Source organism: Cnephaeus nilssonii (assembly GCF_951640355.1).
Source record: "Cnephaeus nilssonii genome assembly, chromosome: 5".
Classification (NCBI taxonomy): Eukaryota; Metazoa; Chordata; class Mammalia; order Chiroptera; family Vespertilionidae; genus Cnephaeus; species Cnephaeus nilssonii.
This window is the reverse complement of record NC_137076.1, coordinates 40,967,422-40,980,953: the sequence shown is the minus strand read 5'-3', so window position 1 is coordinate 40,980,953 and position 13,532 is coordinate 40,967,422. Positions and strand designations below refer to the sequence as shown.

At 44.8% G+C, this 13,532-nt stretch overlaps 1 protein-coding gene across 2 annotated transcripts in view; it reads right to left on the bottom strand.

Annotated features, from left to right (window-relative positions):
- Positions 1–3,445, bottom strand: part of LOC307099779 (3-oxoacyl-[acyl-carrier-protein] reductase) — a 65,901-nt gene extending 62,456 nt beyond the window's left edge. For both annotated transcript variants that reach the window (XM_079771710.1, XM_079771709.1), the window contains exons 1-2: positions 3,228–3,445; positions 710–830 (exon numbers count right to left, since the gene is read on the bottom strand). In XM_079771710.1, the coding sequence (XP_079627836.1) occupies positions 710–830; positions 3,228–3,369 (263 nt within the window). In that variant the 5' untranslated portion in view covers positions 3,370–3,445. The remainder of the gene's footprint in view (positions 1–709; positions 831–3,227) is intronic.
- Between the last annotated feature and the right edge of the window lie 10,087 nt (positions 3,446–13,532).

Genomic DNA, 13,532 nt, shown 5'->3' with positions numbered 1-13,532 from the left:
CAGAAATGATCTGCTTGGAAGCCAATTTCCTATCCCCTCAGGAAGAGTTGCAAATATTCCTAACTGTGAAAAGTGGTGCCATGTAGCCAAAACAGCTGGAATTAACTGAGCAAATACTATATTAAGCCTTCCTTGTTTTTCAAAATATTATTCTAAATATTCTGTCCAAAATTCACCGTTAAAAAAAAAGAATACCAGCTGTGATCCCATTACTATTAAGTTCATGAATTGACAAAACTTATATATGATAACAGAAGTCAAAATAGGTGTTACCTATAAGGAACTATTAACTGGGAAGAAGCTGAGAGAGCTTTCAGAAGTGCTGGGAAAGTTCTATAGCTCGAGATGAATGTTGATTACAATGTTAAAAAATGATGGAACTGTGCCCTTATTGTATTATCTCAAAAAAAAAAAAAAAAGGCAGGGATTTACAGACCAAATTTTAAAATACAGTTTTTATTCCAATTAGAAGTAAAACAGGTACCTGGCCCGTGCGGCTTAAGTGGTTGAGCACCAACCTATAAACCAGGAGGTCACAATTCAACTCCTAGTCCAGGGTTGTGGGCTTAATCCCCAGTAGGGGAAGAACAGGAGGGAGCCAATCAATGATTCTCATCATTGATGTTTCTCTCTCCTTTTCCTCTCTGAAATCAATAAAACCATATATATATATATTTTTTTTTTAAATGTACTTAAATTAGGGACCAACCTGTTAATTCCAGCTGCATTTACCAAGAAGTTAACAGGACCTAAATTTTTCTCCATCTCTTCAAATGTATGTTTAACATCATGCTCTTTGGCAACATCACAGCTAAATGCCAAATGACCACCTACAAAACAAAGATCAGAATTAGTTATAAGTTGTAACTGGAACTTAAAAATTATTTAGTATACATTTGTTAAGCAACTACCATGAGCTTGGCCTGTGCTAAACTAGAACATAGAGATAAAAGATGATGCCATGGGTTCCTGCTCCCAAGAAGTTCAGTTTAATAAAACTAGGATGAGGGCAAGTGGAGAACAAGGAGAAATCCTATATAATAAAAGCCTATGTGGTTGTGACGCCCTCACGCCGTGACGCCTTCACACCATAACAACCAATCACCAGGAGGCTGCGAGCGCAGCGGGCGTGTGCGGGTGGGCAGGGCTGCATGTGAGGTGCGCGTGTGTGGTGCAGAGACGGGTCCCGCGGCTCCATGTGGCAAGGCCGGGGGTCCCACAGCTCCACGCAGCACGGAGGTGGGACCCCCCGGCTCCGGCCTACCTCTTTGGGGCAATCCATCGAGGAGCCTCGGATGGGTGGACGGGGCCTACCTCTTTGGGGCAATTGATTGTGGGGCTCCTGCACTGTGAGGGGCACAGGCCAGGCTGGGGGACCCCCACCCGAGTTCATGAATTTCGTGCACCGGGCCTCTAGTAAAATAATACTACAGAATGTACATCTTAAAACTTGCTTTTAATCAACAAAAAGTTAAGGGGGAAGCCTTTTTTGTGTTCATAATGCTTTGTAAAACTTATCTAACAATACTTTTATCTTTGACACTGACCCCACTGACTCAATTCATCAGTCTTCTGGGTTTCATATTCCTTTTTTGAAATTTATGTCTAATTCTCTTAGGGTTTTGTCCAGTTATTTTCCTGGTCTTTCCCTGAGCATAAAATCTAGGGTTCCTTTATTCTTTTTCTTCTTCATTATGGTACATGTTTTATTATTATTACTCCTACTACTACCACTACTATTACTATTCTTCCAGCCTGACCATTAGGATTTTTAAAAAATGCTAAAACTACAAACCATGAAAACTTTTTACTAAAAGCAAGTTATTTATCTTTTCTAATGTTCATTTTTTCAAATGTTTAAAAAAAAGTTACACTTCAAAGAACACTTTATCTAATAATACACCATTTAACTCTCTAAAATGTAGATTTTTAAAAAATTATTTCTTTCTACTGTTAACTTGCCTACCAGTTAACACTAGAAGTACTCCCTCAAGCCCTTAAAAACAGTGAATCATTGGGAAGTCACACTTCTGGGTGTAAACCACTCCTGGAACATGATTCAAAGAAATGAACGGCCCACAGCATCCTGTGTCTCACTCCTGGCTCTCAGCTGAAGAGCTGTTGGGTCCACAACCCTTGAAAGCTCAGCCAACAGCTTCCATCCAGTCCAGCCAACGTGATGGCTGCGGTGACTCCAGAAGGACCACCTTGTTCGCCCCTTTGTCAAAGTAACATATAGCGAGGAAGATGAGCAAGAAGCATTCACTGAAATCCCCCCTGGTCTATAACTTATGTGTGTTTTCTTTTGGAAAGTCTAATATTCTCCTAACCAGCGTAACCAATTAGGGTGAACCAATAAGTAATGCTATTTTAAAGGTTCCAGCCGCCAGCTGCATCCCCAGGCCTCTGTTCCTGGCAGTCAACGAGGTGCATCTGTCCATCCTAGCAATTAAACAAACGCCTGCATCTAATACCTCCTTACCACCAAGAGACTTAAATTCGGAAAACAAGTAACTGATCCATTATGAAACAGGAAAACAAAAGAAGTGAGGTTTAAATGCAATTAAAAGGAATCTGGTAGAACAAAATCTCAATTGCCCATTTGTTAAAGTCGCCAAAAGGATTAATAACGAATTAAGTGCTTATGGAGTTATTAAAGCAAACAAAGCAGGTACATCTCAAAACTGGCTAGTACTCAAACACCTCTATGCATCAGTTTTGCGCATCCACACACAGGCAGGAACAGCCCTCAGCAAGAGGCCAGGTGTTGACACGCCTACCTTTCCAGCCTCAACTCCCTCCTGCCCAGCCCTGCCTCCCGGGCGCCTGCGAGCTGGCCCTGATGGGTGCGCCCTCTGCCCTACACACAAAGTTAGCTGTTGTGTGGCTCTCTCCTTCCAGACGCCGAAACAAAGCAGCTCCCCAGGCCAGCCCTAGGGGGGTGGGTGCCTATGAATGGGGCCTCACAGGACAGTCTCGACGACCCCAAGCGTCCAGCCGGGCAGGAGGCGCTCAGCTGGGAACGTGGGGGGGGGGGGGGGGGGAGGGCGGGGTAAGGCAGGGGAGGGAGGTCTCTCCACAGCTCGGGAGGGGTGCTCCTGCACGTGGGCAGCTGAACTTGCCAAACCCCAGAGCCCTCAAGGCCAGACCCGCTCCCTTTCCAAGGAGGGGACTTGAGGAGCTGGGACCGCAGCCAGACAGCTGGACTTCTCCACCTCGATACCTACCGCCGAGGTCACCGGCGGCGGCTTTGGCCACTTCCAGATTTCTGGCGATGATGGCCAGTCGGTAGCCCTTCTGGGCCATTAACTGGGCCACTGCCCTGCCAATGCCCCGGGAGCCTCCAAAAACAGCACAGACTTTGTCCATCTTGGACGGGGGAGTCGGAAACTTGGAGGAAACACGGCTGAGAGTGCCAGCCCCTTTCCAAACCTCCAGACTCACGATTTTTATATCACCGCCGCGGGGGCGGGGGGAGGGCGTAACTAACCGCCGCGAGAAAAAGCAGCCTGTTCCCCGCCTCCTGCCCCGGTCTCTGACCAACCAGGAGGCCGGGAAGAGGCACGAGGAGTAAGGCGTCAGCGCGTCGACGTCAGCGCGCACGGGTTCCCAGGCGCCGCGCCCAAAGAGGACACTGGCGTGAATGAGCCAGGCTGGCCAAGGACTGGTCAGAAAGGGGCTGCATTGCATGCTGGGACTTGTAGTCTTGATGCAGAAAGGGAGGAGGCATAGGCCTGCTGCTAAATGAGAAATGGACTCCTTACCCCATCGGACGTGGAAGGCGGGGGAGACCGGGCTGTGGTCCAAATTAGAGCTCTGATTACCAAACACTCCAGTTTGCCTGGAAGTGATTGGGTTGTTAAGACGCTGGACTTTACGTTTTAAAATCAGGACAGTCCCCATTAAAACGATACAAGTTGATTACCATAGAACACAGAATATAGGCGGTTATAAGTGAATCTTCGATTGGGGTGATGGCTGCACGTGCCCTTAACCCCAGCGTTGTTCAAGGGTCAACTGTACACTATTCGGAGTTCCAGTGTCTGCCTTTCACCCAGTGTTTGCCCTTGGCTGGGGAATACATGCCCTACTTTGAAGAAGTGATCCCTAAATATCAGGCTCATACCAAAACCTATCCTACTTGTCCCTTCCCCCAAGTTGCCACAGAAATGGGCCTCAGCTCAGCTGGACATTACCATTCATTTCAAAAGGTGTTGCCTTATCAAGAACACCATGTAAGAGGAGCTCAAGAAAAGTTAATTAAATGATTGAATACTCTTGCAGGACTCAAAACAAGCATCAGCTGCTGCAAACAAATATAGGTGCTAAATACTCAGACTTAGTAAACTAAATGTTGAGCATTTGTTACAATTATACTGTAAAAAAGGAAGTGTTTCTTGATATAATATCATTAGAGATGAAGTGTAAGCAATAGCCCCTACTACTTAAAATACGCGCGCGCGCACACACACACACACACACACACACACAAACAAAAAAAAACCTGGGACAACAGGACTAATTATATATATTCTAAATATTCTGAAACAAAGTGCAAAATTATATTAAGATAAAAATCAGAGAAAAGGGAGAAGATATGAATGCATGGGGAAGCTAGATTTGAGGGCTGGATGCAGAATAAAAGGAGGGGAAGAAGAAAAAAAAACTAAGCAAATTAAGCATTCTTTTTTAAATATTATTTTTATTCCACCTAGATCCAAAAGGCTTTTGAAATGACTTGCAAAAATATGTAAGTAAAACTTCATGCCCATTATGATGGCTACTATTCAAAAGAAATTAAGTGTTGGTGAGAATGTGGAGAAATTGGAACTCTTATGCACTCTTATTGGGACTATGAACTGTCACTTTAAATTCATTAGAAAATAACTTTACAAGGCAAGGGATCTCCCTCAGCCCCAAGGCCAGAACAATAACGTAAGGTCAGTGGAAAAGTTATACAAATAAAGTCAAGCCAAAAAAATAAAATAAAATAAAGTCAAGCCATAAGAATATATTTGATAGGGGAAGAAACAAACATAGTTGGGGACCAGCTATAATTTTAAGAAATATTAATCATGCTCTGTTTACTGTGATTATTTTGTTTGGATTAAAGAAGGCACATTCTAATCTGGCTGGGAGTTGCACGTGGGACCTGGGAGCTCACCTGGAAATGCGGCCCATTGTCCCCATCTGGGAGCTACCCGTTATCATGGAAGGATTAACAACCTTGTTGGAGAAACCTGAGGCACCAGCCCTTTGAAGATCCCCAGCCTTTGCATACCCACAGGCCTTTACAAATCTCCAGCCTCCATTACCTGTACACTGCCCATTTGGCATACCCTTTTGCTTACTTCCGCATGTAATCTTTGTCCTTCTACCCAGTATAAGCAGCTGGCTTATGGTGGGCGCAGAGCAGATCTTTGTGGCTGACCTGCTGCTCTCTCATACTGCCGGCAGTATTGGAATAAATGCTCATATATGATTCAACCCTTCTCTGCTTAATTGGCTCAAGTAGTGACAGGCAGTACAGATCCACTGATTGTCCAGTTACATAATCAGTACTAAAGAAGAGTTGCATATGTGATTCTGAGTTGCCTAGTGGCCAAAGCAACTAAGGAAACATGATTAGTTACAAGTAATAATAGCTATAAGAAGTACAAACACTTGTGCAGTAGAGAGATCTGAGTGAAATTTCCTCCTCATAGGTCCTCATAAAGCAATATAGCAAACTTTGCTGTCATGAAAAACTGTCTATAATAATAAAAGCATAATATGCTAATTAGACTGGACAGCCAAATGACCTTCCGGATGTCATTCCGGACATCCTTCCAGACAACCTTCCGGATGAAGCTGCGGCGGTGGAGGCTGAGGCAGAGGTGGTTAGGGGTGATCAGGCAGGCAGGCAGACGAGCAATTAGGAGCCAGAGATCCTGGATTGGGAGAGGGATGTCTGACTGCCAGTTTAGGCCCAATTCACTGAGGGTTCGGGCCTAAACCAGCGGTAGGACATCCCCCAAGGGGTCCCAGATTGCGACAGGGTGCAGGCCAGGGTGAGGGACTCCCCCCCTCTCCCCCCCTCCCCCCCTCCCCCCCCTGCCTTGTGCTTGAGTTTCTTGCACTGGGCCTCTAGTATATTATAAGGTTATTTATATAGCATCTATTTTTGTAAGCAGAGGACAACACACCAAAACAGACTTTACTGAAAGCAAATACAATAGAAAGTTAATCGATATAAGCAAACATACAGACACAAGAATGACTCTTTGCACATCTGAAACAAAGAGGAAATAAAGCTGGTTGAGGGAAGGTTGGGATGGTGCTGAGTGATAGCAGACCTTAAAGGCAGGTGCAGGCATTAAATAGGGAGGCACTTTGACCCCAGAAGTTACAAGATAAAAGCTGCATTCAAGAACCAATAGTCTAGCAATGCTATCAGAATGAGTTGGAGCAAGTTTGTCTAAGCCCCTCTCTCATTACTCACACATATGCAACCTTGGAAAGAAAAATCTGTTTTAGACAGCTGACCAATATGTGGGTCAGCCTAAAGGCCAAGTGTATTCTGGGATCCAGTATTGCAGGGCAAACCAGAGAGGTTCAATCTCTGTGGACAGTTCTGTCCATTTCAATAGGAAAAGGCTTATATTTTCCCTACAATTGTTACTTCAGCAAAAAGCATGCTTTATTAGATCTATCCCAGCGACCTCAAAGATCATTAACACACAATGTGAGGTGGCATTCAAACTTCTCAAAACCTTCCATTTTTTCTCACTGTGTATCTACAGTAATGGTTAGGTTGCGCTTTCTTTTCTCAACACATACTTTAGTGTAAACCCAAGACTATTATTTTCCCCCTCAACACAACAGCCACTGCGACCTGGGCGAGAATACACCCATCACCACACATCCGCCCTGAGCCAGGTGTACCGGAGGGGGCGGTTCTCCCTAGCCCCTTGACGGTGAGCTGAGAGGCTGTGAATTACACTGGGTCTGCTCGCCCCAGCAGAGCAACACAGAGAGCCAGGCGCACAGGCACCTTCGGTCTTCTCTTCTCGCTGCACATGTCACTTCGGATAATATTTTGACCACGTATTTTATTTTTCTTTAATTTAAACCTGCATCAGGCTATATTCTTTCTTGACTCCAATAACCAGAGGCACCTGAGAATATTCCTTATGGATAAGGACAATTAGCTAAATTTTTAAATATACATACTTCATAGTATTTTGTCTGGTTAGGAAAGGAATACCATTTAATTGCAAAAGAATTTTATTTATTTATTTTTTTCATTTTTTTATTAAGGTACTAGAAGCCCGGTGCACGAAATTTGTGCACGGCGGGGGGTTGTCCCTCAGCCCAGCCTGTACCCTCTCCAATCTGGGACATCCCTCTCACAATCCAGGACTGCTGGCTCCCAACTGCTTGCCTGCCTGCCTTTCTGATTGCCCCTAACCGCTTCTGCCTGCCAGCCTGATCACCCCCTAACCACTCCGCTGCCAGCCTGGTTGATGCTTAACTGCTCCCCTGCCAGCCTGTTTGCCCCCAACTTCCCTCCTCTGCCAGCCTGGTCACCCCTAACTGGCCTCTCCTGCAGGGTTGATCACCTCCAACTGCCCTCCCTTGCAAGCCTGGTCCCTCTCAACTGCCCTCCCTTGCAGGCAGGGTGCCTCCCAACTGCCCTCCCTTGCAGGCCGGGTGCCTCCCAACTGCCCTCTCCTGCTGGCCATCTTGTAGTGGCCATCTTGTGTCCACATGGGGGCAGGATCTTTGACCACATGGGGGCAGCTATATTGTGTGTTGCAGTGATGATCAATCTGCATATTACTCTTTTATTAGATAGGATAGAGGCCTGGTACAGGGGTGGGGGCCAGCTGGTTTGCCCTGAAGGGTGTCCCGGATCAGGGTGGGGTTCCCTTGGGGTGTGGGACGGCCTGAGTGAGGGGCCTGTGGTGGTTTGTAGGCCGGCCACACCCCCTGGCAACCCAAGGGGAGGCCCTGGTATCTGGAATTTATTTTCCTTCTACAATTGAAACTTTGTAGCCTGGAGCGGAGTCAAGCCTGCTGCTCCCTCGGGGCGGCAGCCATTTCTGTGGCAGTTAATTCACCTTCTACAATTGAAACTTTGTAGCCTTAACCGGGTGAGCCCGGCCAGGGTGTGCGGAAAGCTTTGCTTCCCCTGTTGCCGCCGGCAACCCTGGCCTGCTCTCTCAAGCTCCATTCTGCCGCCATTTGTTTGAATTTGTTTACCTTCTATAATTGAAACTTTGTAGCTTGAGTGGAGGCTTAGGCCTGCAACGGCTATGGAAAGCTTGGCTTACTCTGTTACCTGGGAAACCTTGCTCTCTGTGGCTGTAGCCATCTTGAATTGGGGTTAATTTGCATACTCGCCCTGATTGGCTAGTGGGCGTGGCTTGGCTGGTGGGTGTGGCTTATGTAGTGGAGTGATGGTTAATTTGCATATTACCATTTTATTAGAGAGGATTATATGTGTACATATCTTACCATTGCCCCCCCTCCCACCCCACTCCCATACATGCCCTCACCCCCCAGAGTTTTGCATCCATTGGTTATGCTTATATGCATGCATACAAGTCCTTCGGTTGATCTATCGCCCCCACCTCTCCCTAACCTTCCCGCCATAATTTGACAGTCTGTTTGATGCTTTACTGTCTCTGTATCTATCTTTTTGTTCATCAATTTATAATGTTCTTTATTATCCATAAATCATGTGGTATTTTTCTTTCATTGACTGGCTTATTTCACTTAGCATAATGTTCTCCAGTTAAAAGAATTTTAGAGAAAACAATATTTTTAAACATAAAAAATTAATTGAAAACATTGTATACATAAAATGGGTAAATTACAGGGTATGTATATTATATCTCAATAAAGTGGCTATTTCAAAATTAATTGAGCCCTGGCCGACATCGCTCAGAGGTTAGAGTGTCAGCCCTCAAACCGAAAGGTCTTGGGTTCAATTCTGGTCAAGGGGATGTACCTGGGTTGCAGGTTCCCTGCCCCAGTTGAGGCAGGTGCAGGAGGCAACCAATTACTGTGGCTCTCTCATATGGATGTTTCTCTCTCTCTCCTCTCACCCTCCCCCACTCCCCTTCCATTCTCTAAAATCAATAGAAAAAAATATCCTCCAGTTGGATTAACAACAAAAAAATAATAATTTAATTGAAAGCCCACTATCCTAGTAGATGAAGTTTGAAAATGCAGCTAAAGGTAAGTAGGCTGAAGCTTCCACAGATAGTTACGTCATAAATTAAGAATTATAATCCCCAAGAACCCTAATCTTTTGAAAATGTTATTTATCAGAAATGAGTAACCCACAGTACCCAGACTGCATGTGGTAAACCTAGCTGCTCAATACAGCCCATGCTCTCATTGCAAGAAGAGAGATCAGAACGCTGCCTCGGTGTGACTGCACAGACACACCTGCTGTGAGTCACAAGCAGTGTTGGTTTTCTCGACATTCCCCACGCTAGTCTGCTGCGTAATCTAAGTTGTCAGGAATGTGTGTTTTAGCATTTACAACAGCTTATTGCATTGTGAATGAGAAGTGTCTGTGGGCACTTTCATTTTGATGAGTTGGCACTCATGCCAAAGAGGCTGCCCAAGGAGACTTAACCTACCACCAGTATGCACTCAATTGCCTAAGGCAAAACGTAGAGTTTATCCCTACCCTCTCTCACACACTCCACATCCACTCCACAGAGCTCTGCTGATTCTCCTTCCTAAATATCACTCCAGCCTCTACCCTCTCCTTAAATCCCGTTGTCTAACCTTTGTTCAGGCCTTGGAGCCTAACTGACTTGTACAGCTGTTCTGCGGGCTCCAATAGGCCCTCAACACCACTACCAGAGGGCTCCTTCTAAACTGCAAGACTCATCCTGTCACTCCCTGAATAACCCCCTGCAATTAAATAACAAAAACAAACAAACAAACAAACAAAAACCACTCATCAAGCCCAGGATGAAGCAAAGTCCTCCCTGATCTACTTAGATTTAGTTACCTCTACAGTATCCTCTGCTGACAACTTCTCCCTACTCCTCACCACCGAGCTTCTTCCCAGTCACACATTCCCATCTATACAAGGTACATGCTCTTTTATGCCTCCATACTTTCCTAAACAAACACTATCTTCCTTAACCTTGATGCTCTCACTTCTTCTCCTGGTGAAATCACCTCATTTCCAGTGGAAGCCCTTTCTGACCCATCAGAAGCCCTTTCTGATGCCCTCCTCTATTCCTCCCCTTACCTTGTACGTGCTTTTAAGTCTGAAGGGATTCTGACGTCAGAATTCAAGGAATTTTAGGAAGATAGTGAGTAGACTTCTAGGGATCCGTGAACATAGCTGATGTCATCAGGTTCTCAAGAGGAACTTTCTGTACTAAATTGTGAACGTTTTGAGCACATTAATTTTTGCTTCCCTGTTTATAGTTTACAGTTCCTAGGGCTTGTGAATACAAAAACATTATCTAATGGATGAATAAATGAGTGAACGAAAGAACTCATTTTTTTAAAATGTATTGTTAAGACTGGCTGGCATGGCTCACTGATTGAGCATCAACTTATGAACCAGGAGATCACGTTTCCATTCCCAGTCAAGGCACATGCCTGGGTTGCTGGCTCAATCCCCAGTGTGGGGTATCCTGGAGGCAATGAGTGATTCTCTCCCATCATTGATGCTTCTATCTCACTCTCCTTCTCCCTTCCTCTCTGAAATCAATAAATTTAAAGAAAAACATTTTACAGAAAGAACCCATGTCAGATACGGCTATTATTAAAACAAACCTGGTTCCCGTTTTCATTGGGGAAATAATCTGGCAGGGAAGAAAGACATTAAACAATTAATCATGCAATTACCATTTAATTGTTATAGTGAGAAGGCCTATAAAGGAGAAGTACAGGCTGTTAGGAGAGGGCATGGCTGGGGGCTTTGATCCAAATGGGGTCTCAGGTCAGAGAAGGATTCTTTGAGGATGTAATGTTCATAAAGTAAATGAAAAATAACTAAGAAATATTAAAAATAACTATAGATACTACTCATTAATATATTACAAGGTTAGCTGTAAGATAGCATAATTTATATATAAAGAATAAAAATCCTAATTTAAAATTTCACTTTTAATGATGAAAAAGATCGTTGGTCAAAGTAGGGTAATATTCCTAGATGAGATCACCTAGCTTGGACATTTCATCAGGAAGTGCCGTGAAAGAGTATAATGCCTGAAATTTCATGAAACTCCTTTTTTAATCTGCCAAGATCAAGCCCTCTGTGTAGCGTGTGTGCCAAGCTACACATAAGAGAACTCAATGTTCCCAACATCAGTTCTGAAGCCAGCCTCAATCCTTTGATCCCATCCTCCTGCCATTCCATTTCCACATCTTTGCTTCTTCAGCACCTTCTGGCTGCACTGTCTCACTTGGCTCTCAAATCATCTGCTGTGTTTCCCAGACTTAAGTGAGCATTTCTCATCCTGGCCCTATGACTCCTGGGATGGGCAGATTTGCACCAGAGGCCCTGGCATGGCCCTGGGACATCCCACTTCCTAACAGACTCCTCCTGGCACCCTTGACTGCACTTGGGCTCTGCACATTCTCACTCTTCCAACTTCATCTGGGAAAGCCAGAATCCACAATGCATGGTTTTAATATTTGAAGCTGAACTGAAATGTAAAGTCTTCTGCATTTCTATATTGCACATATGGGACTGTGGGGACCTCATTTTAATGATCACTAACATTATGTTCCTTATTCATAGGCTACAAAGACCCATCCCTCAGCTTGATTTTGATTAAATATTTATGCAGAGTAGAAACTTGGGCTTATCGGACACACCCAAAAACTTTTACTTAAAGTAGGTTGCCAGTTGTGATTCATGTGTATGAACTGAACTGTGTAGAAGCTCTAGCCCTCAACGTGACTGCCTTTGGAACTGAGCCTTTAAGGAAAATCAGTTAACATTAGATGAGGTCATAAGAGCTGTCTTAGTCCATTTTGGTTTCTATAACAAAATACAGGATGGCTTATTAACAGCCAAGTTATTCCCACAGCTCTGGAGGCCGGGAAGCCCAAGACCAAGTCGCTGGCAGATTCGGTGTCTGGTGAGGATGCTCTTCCTGGTTCTTCTCCCTATGACCTCTCACTGCACAAGGGGCAAAGGAGCTCTCCGAGGTCTCTTTTATAAGAGCACGAATCCCATTCACAAGGGCTCTGCCCTCGGGCCCCAAAGCCTCACTGCCTAATACCATCACACTAGGGACTGGGATTTCAACAGATGAATTGTGGGGAGACCCAAACATTCAGTCTACAGTAAGGGTGAGGCCCTGATCCCAGAGGACAGGCGTCATTATAAGGAGAGGAAGCTCCCTCTTTTTCTCTCTCCCTCTGTGTGCACACAGAGGAAAGGCCATGTGAGGACACAGCGAGAAGACAGCCATCAGCAAGCCAGGAGGAAAGATGGCCCCAGGTACAAACCATGACGGCATCTTGACCTTGGACTTCTAGGCCTCCAGAACTAGGAGAAAGTAAATATCTGTTATTTAGGCCACCCAGTCTGTGGGATTTTGTTACAGCAGTCCCAGCAGACTAATACATTGTGACCGTTTGCTTTCTTCTCTACAACCAAGCTGCAAAGCGCTGCTGGATAATACACACCTGGAAAAGTTTAAACATGACAAAATTTTATCGTAAATTAAGGGGAATTAATACATCTTGGGGACCTGGAGGATGGGCAGGCTCTAGAAGCACTGTCACCAGACTTTTGTTAATCCTCCATGTATCTTCTTGGTTTAGGTAAAGGAAGTGGCAGAACCATTAAGTTATCCAACCTAAACTTCTAACTTTTCACAGGCTTGGATTGGGCTCCCCTCCCAGTAAATTCGATTGGGGTTTTATGCCCTCTATCCAATCCAGTTCTTTTTCCGATTGCTCCCTCGCTAAGCCCTGCCCCTCTATTTCCTCACTCTGACTCCCATTAACACATGTCCAAAAGTTTCATTACATCATCTAGTTCTTACTCAGCATGCACCTAGTGGAGGAATTTCCTTCCACCCAGCTCCCTTACCTGGCTTTTGGCATTTCTAAGGAGGTTTCCTGCCCCGCCCCTAGAGTGTGTCAATGGGTCTATTTAGCAGTAAGCTAGATGGAAATTCTGTTCTGTTACTTGTACCTGCTTCCCAGTTTATGAAAGTTATTTCTTTTTTGCTTTCTTCCTTATTTTAATAACTCTAACTGCCCACGCTGACACTTTGACTTTATGTGCACGGCAGTCGTGGAAAGGAAGACATAATTTTATGCACAAGGAGAGTGAGGCTTATTGAGATGAAGGTAACTTTCTCACAGACACACAGATAACAAGTGGGGGTGAACTGTGACCAGAGGCTCCAGTCCTTGCCCTGGTTGCCAGAGCTATGCTCTTTCCACCTCACAAATGAACAGTGATCCTAAAAAGGTTTTCTTCACTGCCACATAAGCTAATGTTTCAAATGCATTCAGCTTTCATAGGAAAGACAAAAACAAAGATG